The 25,051-nt window shown below is 38.6% G+C and overlaps 1 protein-coding gene across 7 annotated transcripts in view; it reads left to right on the top strand.

Moving 5' to 3' along the window:
- Nucleotides 1-25,051, top strand: part of DDC (dopa decarboxylase) — a 77,289-nt gene that overhangs the window by 23,217 nt on the left and 29,021 nt on the right. For all 7 annotated transcript variants that reach the window (XM_048312602.1, XM_048312583.1, XM_048312564.1 and 4 more), the window contains 7 exons: nt 5,432-5,545; nt 6,192-6,311; nt 11,106-11,240; nt 15,036-15,179; nt 20,398-20,464; nt 22,600-22,694; nt 24,519-24,586. In XM_048312602.1, coding sequence (XP_048168559.1) covers nt 5,432-5,545; nt 6,192-6,311; nt 11,106-11,240; nt 15,036-15,179; nt 20,398-20,464; nt 22,600-22,694; nt 24,519-24,586 — 743 coding nt within the window. The remainder of the gene's footprint in view (nt 1-5,431; nt 5,546-6,191; nt 6,312-11,105; nt 11,241-15,035; nt 15,180-20,397; nt 20,465-22,599; nt 22,695-24,518; nt 24,587-25,051) is intronic.

The following is a 25,051-nucleotide window of genomic DNA, read 5'->3' as shown; positions in this document are numbered from 1 at the left end:
TTTTCTTTTTCATTGGAGGAAAACAGTAATGTCTGTGAAGTAGAAGAGCAAACACTTTGAACACTAGCAAACTTTCAAACTTTCAATAAAATAATAATGGCTTAGAAAATAAGAGATGAATCATTTGAGAATAGAAAGCGAGACATTGAATTCTAATTATGTCATCAACATGTCATGTTCCCTCTTAACTAAATTGACTTTTTCTTGATATTTACGTGCCCTGCAAACAAATTTACTTTTACAATGTGAGGCATTCTGAAAAAAATATTCTATCCTAAATTTTTTCACTGGTGTGAAATGAGACAAAGAGCAGAATATAAATCCCAGTTCTTAGAGTAACTCTGATTCTACCTGTCTTGTTTATACTCAATTCTGAAGACTCACATGAGCACAGAATCACGAGGTTATAGTACAGTAGAGATTGGATGGTATCTCTGGAGGTCATTTAGTCCATCCCCACTGCTCAGTGCTGAGTCAGCTAGAGCAGGTTGTTCAGGACTATGTCCAATTGGTCATGAATGTCTCCAAGGATGAACTCTGCTGTCCTGTTCCAAGGTTGGATCATCCTCCCAGTAATAAAGCTTTTTCTCACATTCAAGTGGAATTTTCTGTATTTTGATTTGTGCACATTTCTTGATGTCTTCTCACTGGGTACTTCTGAGAAAAATCCAGCTTCATCTTCTATACACCCTCCCATGAGGTGTTTATGCACATTAACAAGATGCCCCCTGAGCTTCCTGCAGGCTGAACAACCCCAGCTCTTTCAGCAGCCTGTAATATGACAGATGCAGCAATTAATTATCTTCATGGTCTTTCACTGGAATCACTCCAGTATAATCATGTCTTTGTTCCTTGTACTGGAGAGCCCAGAACTGGATGTGGCATTCCAGATGTGGCCTTACCACTGCTGCATAGAAGGGAAGGATCACCTCTTTTGACCTTCTGGCAACAGTTTGTTACCATGGCCCAGGATGGTCTTGGGTCACACTGCTGCCAGGGCACACTGCTGTTCAGCTTGGCCACCAGGATCCCCAGGTCCATTTCTTCAGAGCAACACTGCTGAGGGTGCACTCTGTCTCATCACTGAGGTTTATAGTTAAGATCTTAAACAGTATTGGCCTTTCCCCTTCATTCTCCATCTGATCTAGCCTTGAACACTTCCAGGGATGGAGCACCCACAACCTCCTTGGGCAACTGTTCCAGTGCCTCACCACCCTCACAGTAAAGAATTTTTTTCAAATATATAATCTAAAGCTACTCTCAGTTTAAAACCATTCTGTCATGTCCTATCACTACATGCCCTTGAAATGAGTCTCTCTCCATCTTTCTTGTAGGCTCCCTTCAGGTACTGGAAGGCCACAGTTAGATCACCCCAAAGCCTTCTGTTTTCCAGGCTGAGAAATCCCATTTCTCTCAGCCTTTCTTCACAGGAGAGGTGCTCCATTCCTCTGATCATCTTGATGTTCTTCCTCTGGACTCGTTCTACAAGGTCCATGTCCTCCCTGTGCTGGGACCCCAGAGCTGGATGCAGCACTGCAGGTGGGGTCTCACCAGGGTGGAGCAGAGGGGCAGAATCTCCTCCCTTGCCCTGCTGCCCACGCTGCTTTGGATGCAGCCCAGGACACTGCCTTCACCAATTCTTTTCTGTTGGTAAATGTGCAGTCCCACACTATGGGAACATTTTCATCAGTTCTTCCACTTTTTCCCAGGCACTCCAGAACCCTCCTGGACTGATTGTGTCCTGCTGTGTTGTCTGCCCAGCAGATGTGAGGACTATGACTTGTGAACATGAGGTTTCTTCCAGCTGTCTGAATGGTGCACTCATGTGCTTCTTCTCATCAAGTGGTCTGTAGCAGACACGCACCCCCAAATGTTGCCCATCTTGAGACCTTCACCAGTCCTGACCCACAAGTTCTTGACTGGCTCATTGTCCATTCTCAGGCAGAGGCCAGTGCATTCCTGCTGTTCTCTTGCATAAAGGACCACTCCTCTGCCTCACCTTCCTGGTCTGACCTTTCTGAAGAGCCTGTCCTCATCTGCTGCAGCACTTCAGTCACGCGAGCAATCCCACAGCATATCTGTGATCCCAGCGAAATCACAGCCGTGTACTTGCACACAGCCTTCTGTTTCCTCCTGTTTGTTCCCCATGTGGTGTGCTTCAGAGAGGCACCCATTTGTCTTGATTTCCCAGAAAAGATGTGAGCCCCTCTGTCCTGCCCCTGCCCTAATGCTGCCCTCTCAGCACTTCCTTATTTATGTGGGTGCATTGGGGAACGGTCTGCTTTAGCCTTAGCTCCTTTTTGAGTTCTCTCATGTCCACGTTATGCTTCACCCTTTGCTTGCCAGCTTGGTCCATCTTCCTCCCTTGATTGTGGGTTTTTCTCCCCTTCCCGTATCATTCCTGGTTTAAAGGTCTCCTTACCAGGTTATCCAGCCAGTCTGCAAAGATATTTATGCCCTAATTGTTCAGGTTATATTTTCCCTTAATCTTCTTCCCATGTTTTTCCTGACAAGAATAATATTTAATTTAAAAGTACATCTAGTGTTTTTCATCTATAGCATTTTTCCACTGTTTCACCAGGGAATGTCTTATATCTGTTTTATAAATGAAGAACTTCAGAAAGGGCTTCTTCAGAAAGAATAAAGTATATGACATATCATAAACCCTTGTTTTGCCTGTAAGCTATTAGTGGCCCGTAAGTGATTCTTGTTTCATTCATGCTGACACCTTTACTGTGTTAGTTGTGTTCAGATATTTGCTCCGTATTGTATGACTAAAAATGTGAAAATGGTGTTCCTTCAGAAGATCAGGGATCAATTAATTGTGTGAAGCAATAATAATGCAGTATCTGTTGCTATCTTTACCCTGTAGGACAGAGTTCAAGCATTCATAAGTGTTGAAACTTCTTTATGAGGACTTATTGTGAAATGTAAGGTAAACCTTCAAAGGGTAGTCCACCAAATGATAATGACAATAATGGTGGTAAGTTCCTGATACTAACACAGAGGCAGAGGGAGTAACTGCAGAACTCTGATCTCCACAGCAGGTAGACAACATGGAAAAGACCTGTATGTAAAAATATCAATCAGAGTCGCCTTTCTCTCTTAGATTTGCTTTGTTCTCCTCCTTTTTTAGAGCTGAATATGATCAAATGTATGTGTAACCGCAAATAGCAGTACTAAAGATGCTAATTTTCCTCACATTGGATCCATTAATCTATGAAGCTTCAGCTGAAGCACCTATCCTTAGTGTGTGGTAAAGGAAGACTATTGCTTAGAGTAAGCAAGCCAGAGAAAGACATCCTTAGAAGAAATCTTGGAAATAAAATGTCTCTGAGAGGCACTAGAGTGGTAATTAGAGTGAACCCAAGACATTTGTGTATCATTATTTATCAGCAGAGGGCTGAAAAAACAGGCATCAATTATGTCGGGCTTTTTGCAATATCTGACTAAGTGCGTCTGTTCCAACATGGTGAAAAAAAAGAATTTTACAGCTGCTTCAAGGGACGGGGGAAGGGGAGGCAGGAGGAAGAAGTGCAGCTGCGCTTGCCCCAGGGCTTTTAGCTTTTTCGCTTTGTGTGAGTGGTGCAACTGGAATCTGCTGTGTTTCATCAAACAAATGGCTCCCAGCAAGCAGTCAGTTTAACTTGATTAACCCAAGATGAATGTCACAAGTCTTACAGATCACAGAGGATTAGAGCTGGGGAGATGAACAGTGGCAGCTCTGGCTCATTATGGACATCAGTGAAAGTCTGTGCATGTGGATCCTAGCAGGGACCATTGCTTCTTGAATATTTTATTGTTTTCCTGTGAAGCACCATGACCCATCTGGGGTTTTTTTTCTGACTTGTGAAGGGAAGGCATTTGCCACAAGTGCTCTAAAACTTTGTTACAGCAAAGAAAGATATCCTGACCCAATATGAGATACAGCTGAAAATGTTCACAGTGGCTTGTCTTTGGATAACTGATTTGACAGGTTTGAATCTAGTGACCAGTAAAAATGAAATCATGAACATACCAGATACAGGGCTAGTTTAGACAGTGGAAAATTGTAACGAATAGGAGATGTTTTCATGTGAAAGAGATGGGGGCATCTGAAATTGGTACACTGCATCAGGGAAAGTGATACCTAATTCACTCTGTGAAGAGTTGAGACAGTTTCCCCTTAACATGGACCACATCCCTTAAAGAAGAGCTGGTTGTTGGCATGAGGAAGGTTAGAAGAGGAAAGAAAGGGATTATTTGCAGCATGCAGAACAGTGTGGTACAGCAATCCATGAGATTGCTCCAGAACCAGAAATCTTACCACAGTCTGGGAGAGAGAGCAGTGTAAAAAGTAAAATTCATCAGAGGTGTGAATGTGGAACAACACAGCACAGAAACAGGCAAGAGAGAATGTATATTCTTACTGTCCTCCAGTTGTAACAGAAGAATTCCAGTATTTAAAAAAAAAGGAAACAAAATGGTGTAAGAAAAGGCTAGCCTTCAATAACTCAGCAGCCTCTTGATTTCCAGCCGTGAAAAAAATCTTAAATAGATTCTGCTGAATTCTTGCTTACAGCTCTAGAAGCATTTTTTCAAAAACTCGCCTTTTATCTTGAATGTGTAAGCAGTTTTTGCCAAACGTCTCACATACCCCATTATTTCCACTGAACATTACAGTGTGGCTGTACATTTCCTGCTTTTGAATTTTATTAGATTGGAGTTGTGGAGCACTATCAAGTATCTCACAGATCCTTAAGATTGCTTGGATGTTACATAAGACAATTCTAATGTTGCTTTGGCAAGACAATTGACTACCATTTATACATGTTGTTCTCTCATATTAGTACATACAAAGTGAAATTGTCTATAAATCACAACTTGTTAAAGGGAGATGAGAGTTTAATTTTGTACAGAAGGTATTGTATACTGGGATGGATTGTTTTTGTGAGTCGTGGGACTTTGTGGTGAGGAGCTGTTTGGCCAGATTCAGTGCCTGAGTATTAGCAAATAACACGAGAGTGTGGGTAAGAGTTCTGTGGACCTCTTCTGCACTGAAGACACTCTTCCTATGTCAGTTGCAGGACAGAGATGGAAAAACAAAATACCAGAGAGTCCCTGATGGTAGAGGCTTAAGAACAGTGTACTGCACAGCAGCTCAGGCTGCCATGGCCAACACAATCCTTGCCTTCTAGGAAGATAAATGGAGAACTCTGATTTTGGAGCTGTTTGGGGGTTGGGGTGACAACTTACTTATTTTTAATTTGAGTAAAAGATAGATAAAAAATCGTGAAAAAAACAAGGTAAGTTTTTCTAAAAAATGGGATCCTGTGTTACAGCCAGGTAGTCAAGAACTGCTGGCTTGTCACAACCTCTAACCTTTTTTTTGGTGACAATTTGTTTCTGCTTCCCTTATTAGTTAAAAATAGCTATTTTCCCCTTGTTACAGGTGACTCACTGGCACAGTCCGTACTTTTTTGCCTACTTCCCTGCAGCCTCTTCCTTCCCGGCTCTCCTTGCAGATATGTTGTGTGGTGGAATAGGATGTGTGGGCTTCTCTTGGGTGAGTTTACTCTGGTGTGTGGTAATGGCACTTCACCATGCCAAGATTTTAAGCATTTCAGTAACATTCTACAATGAAATTATTGATCAATAGCAATGAAGTCTCAGGAGTATTTTTGTAGGTAAATTTCTTTGATTAATTAAGGGTTTGTACATAGACACCCTGAATGATTCCAGGAATAAGTTTTGTTCTTGAAAAATCACCAACATTTAGAATTAGTGGTAGCAATCCAAACATACTGGTAATCCAGAAAGAAGTATAACTATTGTTTAGCACCCAGTGTTGTTATTTCTCTTTTCATCTGGATGAATGGAAAATTGTCTTTAAACCTCCACATTCATGTGAGGTATACTCTTCTCAGAAGAGGGTGGTATTTGATTTAAAAAAACATACGCAAGATGCAAATCCTGCTTTGACATTTGATCATCGTTGTTCTATGTAAGGGCTATTTTGACATTTTTTTAGTAAATGTTAGAAACTACATGCACAAAATGGTCTTCAGGTCCCTAACTTGGCTTGTGACGTTAGTCTGGTCTCTTCCTTTATAGTCAAAAGAAAGAAAGAAAGAATTATTCTTCCTCTGGTAGATCTGATTTCTCTTCACGGTCTAGTGAGATTATTCCCTCTGCCCTGTTTTTCAACACAGGCTTCAAGTCCAGCTTGCACTGAGCTGGAGACTGTCATGCTGGATTGGCTAGGGAAGATGGTTAATTTGCCTGAAGAGTTTTTAGCTGGGAAGGATGGCCAAGGCGGAGGAGTCATTCAGGTAAGAGGGGACATGAAAAAAGAATATGGATTGAGTTAGTGAATTCATGATTTTGTTAAGTCTTTATACTAAGACACTAATGAAAGAAATACTTTTTTTTTTTCTGCTGCCACATGGGTTCCTTTCAAATTTTCAGAAAGACTGATGGTCTGTGAGAATGTCTATAGGTGGGCAGGATCATTCATGAAAGTAATGCTTTTGTTTTTAGAGCAACCGATTTCTAAAACACTTCTCAGTGAAGAATTGCTAGTAGTTCAATTTAAAATTTAGGCTTAATATTCAAATCAGAATAATGTAGGATGGAGACTTTAATTTGTTATTCAGTGAATTGAGCTCATACTAACCAACAATATGCAGCAATGTTTCGTAGCTGAAGTTAGAAGTCTGCCTTTTACATGTGCAATTGTTTACTTCAGTTAGTTTCCACAGAACACTGGAGATAAACTTTGATAAATAGAAATAGCAGAATGTAGTAGAAAGTCTATCAATTTTTGCTAAAGAGATTGAAATTATTTCAAGTTTTTCTTACATAACAAAAGGAAATATCAGAATATTATAAGAAAATGAAGAGCTGCTTAAAATTTGAATCTAAGCAGTTCTATCAGTAGATGATACAATTTTGAGACTACATGGCATATCCAAACTGGAAGAAAACCCCAGACTTTGATATTGACTGCTTAATGAAACTTATAATGTCTGAACAGATAACCTGAACAATAATGAATATATCATTAATGGGCAATCTTGCATGCATAATAAAGCTGTATTGTTTGTCAACCATGGCTCCACTAGCACATGGTCATTCTGCAAATGCAGCTCTGGTCACAGTTATTAACCTATCTAAAATAGATCTCTACTATGAAGAAGATTGAAATTTAAATAATTGTTCTGTGCTCCTTTGATAATCTCTGGAGTCTGGTCATTGCAGGCCAGGGCACAATCCATTTTATCCTATGACAGGCTTCTAATATACATCTGAATTAGATGCTAGAACTGGGGGCTTCTTTCTTTGATCTCAGCTGCAAATGCCTACAGCATATTCCAGTGAATTCTTCCCAACATCTTCCCAGGCAAGAATGAATTTAACCCAAATGCTGTCATTGTCCTAGATGGAGCTGTACCTACACCAGTGTATTTCCAGTGTAGTTCTTTACTCATCTGCTTGCTCTGTTAGTATGTTTATCATTACGATTGCTAGGGAGGGCTTTATGTTCAAGAAATCAAGCTTCCCTCGTGCATCTTAGCAGCATCTATTTTGTACCAGTGAAAGCAAGCAATTATGCCTGATTGTTATCAGCAGGAAATGTTGCCCCTCCAGGCTGACAGTGCTGGATTGCCCATAATTTTCATCAGAAACCAGTCAGTTTCAGAATCGAAAATGGGCTCTGTGTTCCTGCTTACGATGCAGTCATTTGGGCTGCAGATCCTCTTGTCTTGCTCTTGAAACAATAATGATCCAAGCCAGAGAGCGTGAGGCAAAGACAGCGTGAGTGCGTGAAAGTGCCAGTCATTCTGTTTGTAAATGCCAAGTAATTATTGTGCTATTGGATAAAACTGAGCCTGTGAAAAATTGCCTCTTAATTACATTTGAAAGTCTATGTCAATATGAAGCACTTTGTTGTTGTGTGCAAGATGACACTTCAAAATGGCAAAAGATGAAAGAAAATTTCAGTTCAGAGCTCTGGTGGACATGAACATCAGCTCTTGCTGATATTTCTTCCGCCTCTTGAGCCTGCTTGCCATGGCAACCTTTGTTTGACTGTGGTAAAAGCAGAGGTATCATCATCCTTCACTTAATGCAGAATACAGCATTCAAGAGGAGAAAAAACAGCTTTCAAAAATAAGTGAGAAAGCAACTTTCTTCCTGAAGTTTGTATCCTGCTGTTCATTCTAGATAAATTGCTGGAAAGTGTACCTGCTTTGAATTTTAAAGAGTTTTCTTGCTCTGCAAAGAAAAAGTATTTTAGGGGTGAGACAAAAATATCTTTGGCCTGGCAAAGAACACTGCTGGTTTATCTTACTTGTCAGTTAGCCAAGTAGTTCAAGAACCAAGGCGGTTTTTTTCCTCAAAAATTTTTAGCAGAAGGCTTTGGTGCCAAGTGTATAGAAGAGCGTTGCAAACCAGGATCTGCAAGCAGTGTAAAAAGCTTCAGTGTAAAAAAGGTGACTCAGTATAAAAAAAGTCATTTACGGAAACTGAGGCAAGGGGAAAATGCCTGGGTCTATCGTGAGACATCCAAAAACATTTCCCTGTTTTGGATTCAGGTGCCTTTAGGCTGCATCCCAGCTGTATATCAGGAGGCAAAATTCAGCTGGGCAACAGGCCCTTTTCTTTTCATCCTTGTTTCTGTAAAAGGAAATTCATACAAGAACTGTTGTGTACATTGACTATGCACCAACATAGATGAAGACCCAGGATATCTTGTGGCACTCCTCAGAAAGACGAGGCTATTCTTCAGCCAAAGTCATTTGCCCACCCAGCCAGACTATCACCAGAATAGTGAGGCCTAAATTTCCAGATCCCAAATTAATGCCTTAATCTTTGAAATTTCTTACAGTCATTTTCTTCTATATATTAATGCCCATTTTTGTAACATGCGTATTCCATACATGTCCTGGAAATACACTAACAGTGTAAATAGTTATTTTATTTCAGCTATTTTGACTTTTTATACAGAAAAAGTAGGATGATTTCTCCATGTTCTGATATTCTTATGAGAGCTCTGTCCAGCTACAGACCATATACAGAATAACATTAAAGGAGGAGATTGCCAAATTATGTTTTCTGTTATTAATAAACCGAATTTCCTTCACCCCTTGCCTCCACATGGAAGTTCTACCTTACTTGACCAAAAGGAGTATTTGTATCCTTATTCCATACTGTATCTGTAATATTTCCCTCAGTTGCCATAATACTGTATGCAGCAACAGCAGCTATAAAAAATGCAAAAAAGTACACAAAACTGTCTCCAGTTTGTCTTTTTGCCCTGGGGTCTACATTCCTCAAATCTCACACCACCAGAAAGGCAGATAAAATATATTTATCATTGCCAATACATTCAGTGAATGTTTGGGGACTGTCCTTTTCCCTGTTTACTCCATTGATGAGGCTGTTGAATTTCAGTTGGATTGCCCTCATTCACTGTTGAGATGTTGACATGTGTAGAAGGCAGCTTGGTCTCATACGAATAGTTCAGCTAACTTCAGTATAGGAGAAGGTCTGAATTCACTGGGATCATTCTCACATATGAAATCTGTCAGATCAGGCCCACCTTCAGAGAAATAAAAATATTTCCCAAATACTGAAAAATTTGTTGTCATTCATAAATATACGCTGGTCTTCAACAGAGGGAAGAGAGAATTAGTTTGTTCACACTGGGGATATTTCTGAGACATAGATATTAATATAAGTGACTATTCATCGCACTGTTATGAGTCACATGATGTTTGATCAACTTTGAAAGTACCTAAAAACTTCATCTCGCATAGAGACACCCCAATACACTGAAATTTATAAGCATGTATTTACAAACTGCTACTTACAGTTTAAAAGAGCAGTTTAGGGCATGTTTCAGGTGCATGTTCTAGATGGAAACCGTATAAAGAATTTCTGGGAAGTTGTATTCTGTGAAATTTACTGATAAATTGATACAAAAATTTCTCCTTTCTGTTGTCACAGAGTATCCAAGACACATTTTAAACTGATGTTTTGTGAGTCAAAGTGCAATTTAGAAATAATGTGTGACCGTTCCTTTCATCTTTGTATTGATGAAGAAAACATACATAACTAATACTTTGAAGTGCAGTTAACTATATTGAATCATAGCAGTTTTGGTTTTTCAGTGTTTTTTTTTCCCTTTTAGCCACAATAATTTACTTGCCCAGGGTAATTCTAATATGAAAGAAGGCATATAATTAGGCATGTTGCTTGATAGAAGTGAGAGTTGGAATTCAGGTTCTGATGGAAGTTAAATGTGCAGAAATCAACAGTTACTCTGACATTGTTATGAGTTAACATCAGATTAGTGCCTGGTTTGAGAGTCTTTTCACATACATTTGAGTTTATTGATGCCTTTTCCTAGTCTTAAAATCAAGAGTCAAACATGGTTAGAGGGGAAATAATGATTTTACCTTGGTATTTATTTTAAGGATCCTTAGGTGCACTATGTCCAGGTCGAATGCACCGAAATGCACACCACAATACCCACCCCAAAAGATCGGATATAACCTTATAGGTTTTACTAATTAGCATATCTATCAAAGATTCCCCAATGAGAGGCTCGAGTGAGCCCCCCCTCCCCAAGGAACCTTCCCCTGGATGGTTCTATCTTAGTTTACAGAATGTGTGCTGGAGAGGACCTTGGGGTCTGGGGCACACTGATCCCTAGCTACGAAGCTTCTAAAATGTTTAGTCTCCTAGCTGAACAAACAAGAATGTAGGCAAAAAGCACTAGGAATACAGAAGTTGTAAAACGGTACAACAGGGGTGTAAAAGAAAAGGCAACAAATCATCATGGCATCACTGTGAGTCCAGCTTTCTAGCACTGATTGCAAGGCTGTTGCCTAAACTGAACAAGCACAGAGATTAAAGAGAACAGGCAAAGGCATCAAGGAGGAGACCAAGATTAAACAGAGATTCCTCCCTTGCTGTCAGACATATTTTTAAAAAAACTTGAGATTGCAGTTTCTCATCTGCAGTTTCTGTTAAGAACTTCACAATTCATGCAGAATAAATGCTGCTTTTCTTCTTCTGCAATGTTTTGATTTTGAATCTTCCCTCAATTTGTCCCACAGGGGAGTGCAAGCGAGGCCACCCTGATTGCACTGCTTGCTGCAAGAACAAAGACTATCAGACGGGTGCAGTCAGAACAGCCTGAGCTAACAGAAGCAGAGATCATGGGCAGGCTGGTGGCTTATGCTTCTGATCAGGTGAGTACCTCTCATTAACATGGAAACACAGTGTCTATACTTAATAATTACAGCCGTCTGAATAGGCAGGTGAATTTGGTATTAACTCTGGATTGGTGACTATTTGATTTTGGTTGTTTAAATCTTACTGTACATCATAAGTGTGTTCCACAGTGGTCCGTATTGGGATCAGTGTTGTTTATTATCTTCATTAATGACATAGACGAAGGGACTGAGTGCACCCTCAGCAAATTTGGAGATGACACTGAACTGAGTGGTGCAGTTTACACACCTGAGAATGGGATGCCATCTAGAGGGACCTGGACAAACTTGAAAATTGGGCCCATGGGAATCCCATGAGCTTTAATAAGACAAAGTGCAAGGTGCTGCACCTGGATCTGGGCAACCCCAGTACCAACATAGGCTGGGGGATGAACAAATCAGAGCAGCCCTGCCCAGAAGGACTTGGGGTTGCTGGGGGATGAGAGGCTGGACATGACCCAGCACTGTGCACTCACAGCCCAGAAAGCCAAACGTGTCCTGGGCTGCATCCAAAGCAGCGTGGGCAGCAGGGTGAGGGAGGGGATTCTGCCCCTCTGCTCTGCTCTGCTCTGGTGAGACCCCACCTGCAGTGCTGCATCCAGCTCTGGGGTCCCCAGCACAGGGAGAACATGGATCTGTTGGAGTGAGTCCAGAGGTGGGACATCAGGATGATCAGAGGATTAAGCACTTCTTCTATGAAGAAAGTCTGAGAGAATTAGGATTGTTCAGCCTGGAGAAGAGAAGGTTTTGGGCTGACCTAAAGCAGCGACCAAATTGTGACCTAAAGCAGCCTACAAGAAAGACATGGACTTTTTACAAGAGCATGTAGTGACAGGACAAGGGGGAATGATTTAAAACTGCTAGTAGGGTGATCATATTAAAGAAATTCTTTACTCTGAGAGTGGTGAGGCTCTGGAACAGATTGCCTACAGAAGTTGTGGATGTCCCACCCCTGGAGGTTTGCAAGACCAGGACGAATGAAGCTCTGCACAACCTTGTCTAGTGAAAGGTGTCCCTGCCCGTGACAGTGGGATTTGTACTAGGTGATCTGTAAGGTCCCTTCCAATCCAACCCAGGCCATTCTATGATTCTGTGATAAGTGAACTGGAATTTCATGTGTGCTATCATAATATAAAGGTCAAATATCCAGATGTCAGTGTTAAATATCTTTATGAAGAGCTTGCTTGAAATAAGTAAAGATATAATTAAATAAGGTAATGATTTCAGTTATTTTAGTAAGTCTAGGCCATCTTTTGTTACATCCAGTCTTCTACGTCCATCTGTGCACACAGCATTTTCCTCCTACAAGCTCATGTGCAAACAAACACACATACATCCTCCCCCTATATGCATGCATGGGTAAAGATGCATGTACACAGAAAAACCTAATGTGTGAATATAAAGAAAATTGGTCACAGTACTTGAAGAAACCAAAATATTGGGTTTTTTTTAAAAAAGGAAAACCTTTAAGATATCCATCTGTCAATCCAACTAAAAAAATCTTACAAGGAAACAGAAAACGTAATCCTTGATTTCTGACTGTGAGTGGTATTTAACAGACTGAGTTACACTAAATTCTCAGCAGGCCATGACTGTGAGGGGCTTTTAATGTTAATGAAAACAAATTCTGCTCATGTGAGTTCTGCTGCTGCTACATTTCTGACACAGTAATCCTACTGAAGGGCCATCCAAAGTTGTTTCTCTTAATATCTGTGACATTTTCTTACCTACATGTCAATGAGACAGAAAATAACCCCTCTCTTAGTACTTAATGTTTATTTTAAACTAATATCTGATATGCAGGGTAAAATGGCCAGGTTTCAGCCTTACTTTGATTTACTGCTAAGTGTATGTTAGAAAGTGTGGTAGAAGAAGTTAACACTACACTTGCTCTTTGCTGGTGGGAAGAGGGACTACACTTGCATGGTGAGAAGATTCAGGACAGGAAACTATGACAAAACATGACTGCTTTCAAGAGGCACAAAGGATATTTAGCCTTTTTTTTTTTGCTTGGGACCCTAAGGTCAATATTGCACAGACCACCAGTCCCAGAGCTCTGACCGACCCAGTGATGCACAAAACCTTTTACTTGCTTTGACTTTTTTGTCCCATATAAGAGACTGACCTGAAATGAGGACTGACAGGCCTTCCTGCCTACTGAAGGTTAGAGGATCTTATGTTTACAGAAGGATTTGCCTTAAGATACTGCTGACCTTTCCAAGCAGATTGTTGCCGAGCTCACTGTTCCTTCTGCGTTAAGAACAGACCTGTGTGACTCACAGGCAATAATCCACAAAAGAAAGTTAAACGTAAGCCATTCTGTGGGAGGGAAAACCATTCACTGATACAGCCCAGCAATGCAAGAATGCGTTTGGAAAGGAATCTTGCTACAGTTTTTGAGTCTTGATGAAGCTATTTAGGGGTTCTGACTGGCTAACAACCTCAGTGTATTATTATAGTTTGCTTATTTGCAATTGTAGTATAAATAAGTTCTAAAATACATTTTTCCATTGTACACTTGAATGAAGTATGGTACCGCTATGCAACACACCTTGTTTTCTGCTTAAAAAGTTATATTTCAAGTCTAGGCTTCCAAATTTTCTCAAGTTGGTGCCTAATTAGTTACCAAAGCACTTTAACAAGAGGCACTGCTGAGATAAAAATTTGTGGTACATCTGTCTTTAAAACACGTCATTCCAGGGATATGTGAAGTTGGAAGGCAAAAACTTGATCTAATCTAGTTGAAAAAAATTCTGGATTGTTATTTTTGTGATTGTATGCTAAATTAAAATAGAATTAATAAGCAGTCTTATAGGCACTGCCAAGAATCAACAAGGAGATTGTGAATGAGAATAGTCATGATATGAAAAAGTGAGGAATTTTCCTCTTTCAAATTAATGATGATTAATGAAATTGTAGAAGGTAGAAGGTAAAATAGCTTTTATGTTTGTTTGTTTAAATCATGCTTTAAAGGAGAGTATTTTGAGGCTAAATGTATCTTTCATTGTCAATGGAGTTTTTATTCGTGTTATTATTCTATTGTACTTCACAAATTTATAAGAATTTCTTAGTGATATCTTGTTTTTATTTACTGAGATGTGCTTTATTTTCTAAAACAGTATTATTTCAGGGGAATTCAAATGAAGGGGGTTGTAAATGAAATAACATATTGGGAATGATTCTTACTTGCCTAAAAAAGTGAATGAATGATCGAACCACAATTTAGTCAGTATGTAATCTGAAAAAAATGGACATGTAAGAAAATATCTGTCTGTACCATACTGTGACATATATAATTTTAGAGTTCAGCAAAACTGTACACCATAAAAATATGCTAGCAAGCACCTGAATCATTATCAGACAAGATGATTGTCTGCATGTCTTTTGATTGATTTAGAGTCAAATCCTGAAGCTCTACATCAATCCTACCACGTAAATTAAAGCTCTCTCTGAGGTTAATGGAACTCTTGTCTGAATGGTATCATGGCAATGGTCTCAAGGATATGTCAGGGTTGCTATTAGTTTATTTATTAGTGTGTATTTATGTATATACATGTATTTATGTATATTATATGTATATTTATGTATATGTATGTGTCCATCTACATATATGAAAGGTGGAGAAGTATGTATCTGTTACATATCATCAACAGTCCAAGGATCTCAAGTATGCCTTTACTTGAAAGGACTTAATTGTTTTCTTTGTAAATTCAGATGAACGTCTTACATTCCAGTAAAAGGTGTTGGTCTTAAAACTTGCCCATTTCCTTCTAGGCTCATTCATCTGTGGAAAGGGCTGCACTGATTGGCGCCGTGAAGATTAAAAATGTTCCTTCAGATGACACATTTAGTGTTTGTGGTTCAGCCCTGAAGAAAGTTCTGGATGAAGACAAAGCTGCTGGTCTTATACCATTCTTTGTGAGTACTGGATTTTAATTAATCAGTGGATTTAATGCTTCTGTTAAGACGCTTTTGACATGAATAGATGATCTCATCCCTAACAGAGGCACTGATAGGCAGCTGAGTTAGAATACTAGGAGAGGTTCCATGAGTGTTCTTCACATGCCTTTCTGTGCAGGAGGAGAAACTAATTGGAGCAGCTGGTTGCAATTCTCAGTAAAATTATGTTTGGGGTCAATTTTGTAGTTGTATGTAGTCCTGCAGTGTTATAATCTCCTAACCCCTGAATTCTGAACTGTTTGCCTTTATTTTTCAGGTTCCAACTTACAAATAAAACAAGTTTAAAGGCAATAAATTAAATGATGCTATCTCAAGCTCAAGTGTCTTCAAGAAACAATAGTTTCCCTTTGATACTACTTTAGCAAAGAAATGAACCTCCATAATATACCCCAAATATCATCGAGATCAGACATTGTCAGTCAGGTACTTGTATGTAACTAATCTCTAACAAGTGAGCTATAGGGAATGCAGCTGTGTCACCATTTCTTGTTATCTCTCCACTTCCTTTTCCAGAGATGCCTGCTTCCACAGCAGGACAGCAAAGGCAAATATAGTTATGTCTCAGTAGCTTAAGATCAAAATCCCCCAATTTTTGACGTAGAGCATTGTTAGATTAGATAAAATTCTAAAGTTTGGTTCTACCATGATAAGTACCTGATCAAAAAGAACATTTGCTTATTCATCAGATCTACTCCTCCTGCCAGTTCAGAACACCATGTTATTACTTCAAGTTAAAACAAGATTTTGCCATTTGGTTTTTTCCCATGAAGTAGGTAACTTCTATTGTGGTTTTGTACATCATCAGTAAAATTCTTTTTTCACTTCCAAGCATTATGCTCTACTAAACTTGATACAGACCATGGGGTGTATAGATCTATTAATGGGTATAATATGCTACAAAGAATATGTTTTTACTGGTCTCCACTGAACAAAAACTGAAGAGAAAAACCCCCACACAACTAATTTAGAAACTGAGAATTTCAGAAATGGGATTTTTTAAGAGACTGAAAAATAAGTCACTTTTTTTACCCACAAAAGTCATGTCTGACAATGGTTGTTTCTTTTCTTTAGTCTTCTAACATTTTGAAAAGGGATAATATGACTTAAATTTTCTATGAACTGTTTTCAGAAGAATTAGAAGATTAAGCTTGCTTATAGTCATGGATAAGTGCCAAATGGGCCAAAGAAGCTTAAATTTCACCAAGCTCTTTTGAAAATATAATCTTTTTACTCTTCTTGTTATTAACCTTTAGAGAATGTTTTTATGTAGTATGAGGATTACTAGAGTGAGAAGTGGTTTTCAAATGTGCAGAATGCTGCTAATTTCTAGGCTGCCTAGAAGCAGCAAGTCCTTAGAATGACCAAGCACATCCTGTCAATTGCTTTACAATATAACAAGATTCTGACTGAGAAATAAAACATCTCTAGGGATTCCAAAAAGAACTTTTTTCTGTGGGATGCACCTATTGAGGTGAAGAACATGCCACAAGGTGTGTTTTATTTCTCTGTGTTATGATCCCAGCTCATAATACCTTGCACAAGATCCTGTTTGTGTATCTCACTGTTAATTGTAAATAATTACAAGTACAGTACGATATCACATCTTCATGCAGTAACTATAAAGTTAATGTGTTTTTTCCTCAGCTTTTGTACATTAGCAAAAAAAATACAACTTGCCCCTCATAGATATTCATGCCTTATTAATTCTTCTATGCATAGCAAGAGGAAATAAAAAATTCTAATTTATTAGTTCAGTGACACCTTTACAAAAGGTGATTTACTGCTGTTTTTCTTCCTCTGTTTGTTTAGCTGTGCAAAACCGACTTTCAAAGACAGTAGAGGCTCTGCCTGAGTTAATACAGCCTGTATCAAGTCTTCCATTTATTTGTATACATAAAACATATCCGCTTAGATTAAACTCGAGCTCATTATCGGTATGGTTGGCCTCTTAACTCAAACGGTGTGTTAATTCTCTGTCATGCTGAGCAGCAGTCCATGCACTGTATTAGTGCTCCCTTTTCTTGCAGATTTCAAAAGCCTTTCCATTTCTTTTGTTCTTGAGTAATTTGGTGCTGTTGTATTTTGTTTTGGCGACAAAGATATGCACATTGCCAAGGAAACACCTTACAGCCACTTGATTCCTTGTCTCCCCATATTCACTGATCCTTCGCTAAAGGGAGTGATTCAACATCAAAGCAACAAGTTTGATGGAAGAAATTCTGCCTGAAGAGACTTGTGACAGCAGAGACATCATTCCTAATGAAGATGTCTTGTTTGCATCCAAGCTGTTACGGTCTCCCTTAGCAACAAGAAAAAGTTTTGTAAGGGATTAAAAAGAAAATACAAGTAAGTTGCAATGCCTTATAGGCATGTTTCTCCTCTTACACTTAATGAATAAATGAAGAATCATTATACTGAACTTGATAGCAGTGCTTTCCCTGTAGAGGTGAGTGGAGAATCAGGGTCAGGTTTGCTTGATGTGAAACAGGTTCTGTCATTACAGCAATCTGTTAATTAAAGGTTTGCTTTTCACATACATAGGATTTGGCAGTCAGCCTTTTTTGGGGAGAGGCATTGTCTTTAAAAGGAATCTTTGCATTCCTACTCACCGTAAATATCTTGTAGCACTATTAATGTGTCTATCATTTTGTTCAGTAAAAGCTGTTGCCACTAGGGTACCCAGATCTCTACTTTTATTTTCTTTCTTTTATTTCTAAGTTCAGACTTTTTAAAATTTGTCTCTTTCAAAATACTTCTGCAGAAACTGAAACAGAGATATTTTCATATGCTAAAGCAAGCAGACTGTGCAAACAAAGCGCTTAACCACGTCAGGTGTTGAGGCACTAAAGTTGCCATAATTTGCTGAGGAGCCATTTCCCAGCATGGATGATGTGCAGCCCTTCAGCTGGCCCCGAGTTCAGGGGGAGCTTTAAAGCACGTGCTGAAGTCATGTCCATTTCATTAATTGTAAACACACACTGGTGGTTGAGCCCATGTGTAAATGCCTCTCTCAGTTGTGCCCTATGCTACCAGCTTGAGACAGGCCTCTGTGCTGGCTGAAGGTTAGCTGGGATGCTCAGAAGTGAAGACCACTAAGTTAAGCACTTCTAAACTCATATAGAGTGCCCACTGCATTCAAGCTTAGTTTACCTGAATGTGTATAAGTGGCCTGTGAGCTTTGTGCTGTCTTTCATAAGTCAGCACTGATAGATTGCAGCTGGCATATGCAAGGTACAATATACTTCAACGACCTCAACCATATAAAGCTGCTACAACACAATTGCCTGCTGCCCAGCATGAAATCTCTCTGGTTCTAGATGGAATGACTCTTCTGAATGATGATCTGCAGGATATTAAGAAGCAGGCTGTTTGTATCCAGACTCACTCAGGAAACAATAAATCAGAATCAGACTGACAGAGGAGCCATCTTTTTAGTAGAAGTTAACACTTAGATCCTGACCACAGATTTCCATTTGGAAGAAGCATTCTTGAGACATGTACAGATGTCTGGGGTGATGTTTCTTAACCCCTGGTTTGTGAATGACTGCTGTTCTGTAAAATACTGAATGGTGGTTTAGAGAACTGTTGCAGTTTTCTTCAGGCCCCAGACATTCTCATGAGTGCAAGCTAGCAAGAACTGAATAGGAGAAAATAAAAACAGTAAGTGACCATTGAAAGTTCTGCCTCATTTTAGTTATTTGCAAATGAAAAGCTTTGTGGTGGAACCATGCAAAATGTGTCCACATCTTTTTCAAAAGCTGTAGGAGGTCTTCCCGTTGAAAAGATTAAGAGTAATTGCTCTCAGGAATCATAAAGATTCATGCATGTTTCCTGACATAGGTCTCCATTTCACGAAAGTAATACATGAGTTGACTGAGGCAAGCGTTTTAGCTGCTTTATATTCACAACCAAGGGCTGAGTCAAATTTGAAGTGCACAACCTGAAAAGGAAAAGGCCTGCAGGCTATACTGAGCCATCAGTCCCATTTCTGTGATGCAGCCTGTCCCCTGCCCTTTGCGCAAATGTGATTTTTCTGGTGTTACACAGGCTACAAATTGAGTTAGGTTGATTCTGTAGTACTGAGGCAGGGTGATGAGAGTCCTGACAAGAGCAGACACTGTCACTTTAAGTGGTTTCTGAGAATTAAAGCAAGTAGCTTTGAGGCTTAGACACCTGCAGAGAGGAAAACAAAATTATTTTAGAAATTGAGGTATACTTTACAGAATAAGACACTATTTAAACAAGTAAGCATATGTTTTAACTCATGTAATCTCTCACTGAAAAAACTCAGCCTTTATTAGTGCTTTCAAAAATAAGACAGGGTGTTTAAAACATAAGTGTAGCAATGAAAAATAAAATAATGTTTATATGCCCTTGGTAGTTGGTTTTTTTTGGTAAAAATTCTACCTGCATATTGCAAGTAAATTTCAATAGCTCATTTTCACCTAGTTATATTCTCTTTCTACTGTGAAACTTCAGCATTTATTTTGCCTCTTCTTTTGGGCCACTGGTCACACAGAAGAATACATTAAATGAGACATTAACAGAACGAAGGAAGAACTGTTCCAGTGTTTTAGGAGGAATCTGGGAGAAGAAGTTTCTCTGGGAAAAAGTCTTCCAAGCCAAATAGTGAACATATGCTACTAGTGAACAGGTTCCAGGTTGCAGATCTCTTGAGCATAAATTTGTTACAAATCTCTGTTGCAGAGCTGTGGCTCTTATCAAGACAGCAACATTTGTCTATCTATTCTGTCAACAATAATTCCAGCACCTTTGAGTTGCTCAAGTTCAGAACTTGTTTATATACCCTGAACTGCGAATCGTTTTGATGGGATTTGCATGTGTTAGGGTAGTATTGAGCCACACGATAAGCATGTGGAACATATAGAAACTATATAAAAAATAGCATTAGCACAATACTGTACTATATTATAGTACTTATCACTCAATTTTATATTAAAATTTGATTTTATGCATCTACTTCAATGGACTGTTACAGGCGCTTTGGAAAAAACCCACCCATAGTCAAAAATTCCACCAAGGGCAGGTAATGACTAACATCAGTTTTTTGCCCTATAATCTCTTCTTTTTGTTTATTGCTGCCTTTGCAGACAGCTTTTCTCATTTGGTAATTTTCTATGCTGTAACACTTTTTTTTTGTTTTTTGGCTCTACAGTTCTGTGCAACACTTGGAACCACCCCTTGCTGCTCCTTTGACAAATTGTTAGAACTGGGTCCTATTTGTAAGTCTTCACTGCTTCTTTCTAAAATTGCAGATACCAGTGTAAGCCATGCTGAGTCATTTCCAGGACATTATGCAGAGTCTGTGTCCAAATCCAATAAAGCAACTTATAGACGAGACCTTCAGTTATAGTTTTATTTCTAATATTAGGTCAAGCAGCAAATGTGCATTCTCAAACTGTTAAAAGAGTTAGGAGACATTGCCTCAAGGGTTTCTTTTCTGGGGGGGTATATTTTGGAACACTGTCAGTTAAGCATTACTGTAAGTGCCTCAGTTTGTAACATTTTTCTTCTAGCCCTTCTACCTGCAAGTGCATCTAGAGCAATGCTGGAAACTGGAGAAAAGTCGAACTCTTAATTCTGCTCTGCACCAAGTGTTTTGTTTCTGCGTGGTTCTAATAACTATAAAAAGTAGGGAAATATGCGCCAAAAATCCCCATGTATTCTTAATCCTTACTCTCCCCTCCCCAATTTCCTTCCTCTTTCAAGAAAATAGGACAAATGCCAGGGTGTTTAATACAGTGGTTGAGTCATGGACTCTTCCTAAGTGTTTCTGAGTTATGGTTTGTTGTGTCAAGCTTTGATCTGCAGCAGGGCTTGGTCAAAAGCACACGTTTGCTGGCTGATGTAAATGCTACCAAAGTGCACCATATCTCTTCAAGTGTTCATTTAGAACAGGAAAACCATAGATGTAAGCACCTGGAAGCAGCTTCATAGAAACACAGCTTGATTTGATGTCCTGTTAATTTACTCCAGTGAGGTTAAAAACTTTGGAGCTTATGTGGTGGTCACTTTTACACAGCTCTGTGAGGTCTCCTGCCCTTCAGCATAAGCCTCAGAGACTCAGTTTTACCCAATCTTTCTTTTTAAACAGGTTCCTAGTAGTCTGCTTAGCAGCTACAGATTCTTTTGCTGTTTGGGTTATTCCTATAGACCTGACCTAATAAAACAGTGACACCAATAAGTTTAGGCATAGCAAGTAATCGTTTTTCACCTCAGTCATCCCCTGCTTGTGCAGCAGAGCCCAGCAGAACCATGGCAGTGAAGTCAGAAGTCTCATGCTAGCTTTTCTGCTTAATTTTCTCCTTAGCATACATGAGCAGTAGTCCTGTGATATAAAGGCAGTGTCTGAAACCAAGTATATATAGAAAAATAGATAATCAGTTAAACTTTTAACATGTGTTCAAATAAACCTAAGTTGTGGATGCTGTGAATAGTATTTTATTAGCTTTTCCCAGAAATTCATGCAAAACCAAAATTTTGTTCACAAGAAGGCAAATTTCAGCATGAACTTGGTGCCCAACTGCAGATCGCAATGGATATACCTCTCTATGTGGAAATAACCATCAGAATTATTTGGTGACCAGTTTACAGATGTTATGTGGGCTTCAGCCATCAACTGGTAGACCAGAATTGTTACTGAGTGCATTAAAGCAGTGATCTCTAGTAGACTGTGAATACTAAATTACAGAGTATATGTGAGCTGTTCATATGCCAAAATATTTCTGTAGAAACCATTCAGTGATTAATCAAAAGTAGCACTTTCTTAGCATGTCAGTGCTTGCTTTTGCATAAATGTCTCTGTCCTTGAAATAAATAGTTTGCTGCACATAATTCAAAAGCATGTGCATGCACATTTATCAATATGTAAAAAACACTGTTTAGAAACATGTTTGTGATTCATGAGTTAGAAGTGGGGAGCACAGCTAATATTCTAGCTCCTTCTGTTAAAGTAGTTTTATTACCATAGATACGATAGCTAAATCTCTAGATACGTTTTTTTTTAAAGTGTATTTTATAATGGTTCTTAAATCAAAACCACAAAATAATTTATGTTGCTTAATTTTAGTAAGAGAAACCTAGAGATGATGATCCTTTTGGGTCCTTTCCAACGTAGGATATTCTATGGTTCTGTAACTTTGTTCCATTAGAAGTGGGAAGGAAAAAGAATACGTTATATATACATTTTTATATATTAATGAAAACCCAGATGGTGGAAACATTTAATCTCTTAATTTAATTTTAAATTGGGAAAATAATAGCATCAAAGAGAAATCTCTCAGGCACTTGGTTTCATGCAAATTAATTGGGCTTTTTAATCTGCTGTTTAATTTATTTCCTTCAATTATTTTTTTAGGTAATAAGGAAAATATATGGATGCATATTGATGCAGCCTATGCGGGGAGTGCTTTCATCTGCCCTGAATTCAGGCATCTTTTAAATGGAGTGGAGGTGAATGAGTGTTTTTTCTCTAGCAGCCTGCTGAAACCTTGCTCTTTCATAGAATTTGTGGGTTTCTTATGCACCCAAGATTAATGGCTCTTCCAGAATCTCCGAGTAAGCTGCACCTCGGTTTGCACTACAAATCCCTGTGTATTCTATTATGTTACTTAAATTTTTACTGGTTTATACTGGGAGTATGCAAGCACCTCTCTATAAGAAGTTTGTCATTCAGAATAGCAAGTAGTACTGAATCAACAAATAGAAAAGAGGAACTTTTTCCCAAACGTCGCTAAAGACATATTTGTGACATCCTAATTCTACATTACACAAAGAAAGAGGAAAAAAATAATAATTTTGACAAATTAATGAGCTCATTATGTCTGTTCTTTTTCTTACATCCTGAAAATCATATAGTATAGAGCCAGTAGCTGTATCTCAAACAGACAGGGTTTAATAACCAGGAGACCTAAATGAAATACTCCCCCAACAGCACTGCTGTTCCTTTTCCGCCGCCTTGCTGAGCTACTTGGCATTCAGTTGCTTAGATAAGAATACTTCAATTTCCTGCTGCTCCCCTCAGACAGTCAGATAAGTCCTTGTCTTCCATGTCAGTGGAGAAAATATTACTGTTTGGTAAAGCCAGAAGTTTAAACACAGCACTGATAGGCAGTGACTAATGAAGAAGAGGAGGGAAAACCCCCTCACAAATAAAACATTTCTTTCTGTCTCTTTCTTATCAGCAAATGAAGCTTGTTGTAATTTCCTGTGGGGGAATATTTTTAAAATTATTGTTATTGGTTCCTGAAGGAAATGAAACAGCATCCCTTGTCTGGGCTAGCATTTGTCATAAGAGTAAATATTTAACAACCATGAATAGGTTTCCTACCTTGCATAGTACAGGGTGATAGCTAGATGGATGTATAGATAGATAGATAGACAGATAATATTCTCTTATTAGAGCAATTATTAATTGTTTATAGGTGACAGGGAAGGTTATGAGAAGCAAATGAGAACAGAAAAGTGCTATATGGAATAGTCAGACCTTGATGCTGCCAGGTCCCCATCCCAGGCTTTTTAAGGCTGGTGACTTCTGCCTTTGTTAAAACAGAAAACATGGATGAAGCCTTTCCCACATGGGGTCCATCTTACCCACCCGCGTTTCTTCTGATGCCCCACCTAAACATATGTCAAGTAAAGTAGGCCAGGCACATGGTGTATAAATATGTATTGCGAGTGCTTACTCTTTGGTCATTTTTCTTTTGATTTAAATGAAACAATAATTTCTACTGAAAGAAAATACTCTGTCAGAAAAAAAAAAAAAAAGAAAAAAAAAATTCCTAGTCAGTTGTAATTTTTTGAAGGAATATGATGTGCAGATTCGGAATTACATATATAATTTATTGCTATATATCTGAATTTTGCATGTATTATTTTAATATTCTTGGAAATAGAAAGCTTAGGGAATTGTTATTGGAAAATGTGATATGAACCCCAGTGAATGTTTCTGAGTATGCAGATTTATTTATTTATTTTAGTTCACAATAAGATATATACTTTTCCGTATATACGTATCTAGAAAGTGTAATTGTAAACAAGTGCTCGTAATGTTGATAATACCACTAGCCTAACTGCATACCTAACGTGAATTCCACTCCCAAAATAAATGAAGATTGAACTACAGCAGTTTCTAAATAAGGTGACATCAGTATGAACATTTTAAAGACCCAGTTCAGGAACTGATTCATAGTTACACAGACAATTTGACAAAGTTGTATCATTAGCAAGTGGATCCTTTTCTCTTTCATAATTCTGTTTTTATTTATCTATTCTCAGTTTGCAGACTCATTTAACTTCAATCCTCACAAATGGCTCCTAGTGAATTTTGACTGCTCTGCTATGTGGTAAGTATTACAGTAAAGGGAAACATTACAAAAGACAAAACTGGGGTTATATTAGTCTTCCTTTCTAGCAGTAGACATTTAGTTACATTTCTCTATTGAAATGAGGAGAACTGGATAGCTTTAACTCTTATAAATCATTTACAGAATTCAAACTTTCATTTAATCCAAGGTTCAAAACCATGAAACTTAGAAATAGGCCTGAGCTCTGCATTATGTTCCAGAAAGAGAGAGAAGTCCCAAAAAGTCTGCAGATTTATACGTAATCCATTTTGGGGCTGTTTAAAATGTAAATAAAAAACCTTACTTTAAAGATATCAGTGCAATGAACAGCATGCTAAACAGGGCTTTTTTTTTTCTTCTCTTGCTTTTCCATAAAATTTCTTTTGGTTTGAGCTTTGATTCTTTTAAAAGCCTTTCTAAAAATGTTTTAAGATTTGGCTGATGAAAAGCAGCTGATTTCAAAAA

The sequence above is a fragment of the Corvus hawaiiensis genome, chromosome 1 (genome assembly GCF_020740725.1).
Source record: "Corvus hawaiiensis isolate bCorHaw1 chromosome 1, bCorHaw1.pri.cur, whole genome shotgun sequence".
Classification (NCBI taxonomy): Eukaryota; Metazoa; Chordata; class Aves; order Passeriformes; family Corvidae; genus Corvus; species Corvus hawaiiensis.
The sequence above is the reverse complement of the archived record's forward strand: the minus strand, read 5'-3'. Positions and strand labels throughout refer to the sequence as shown.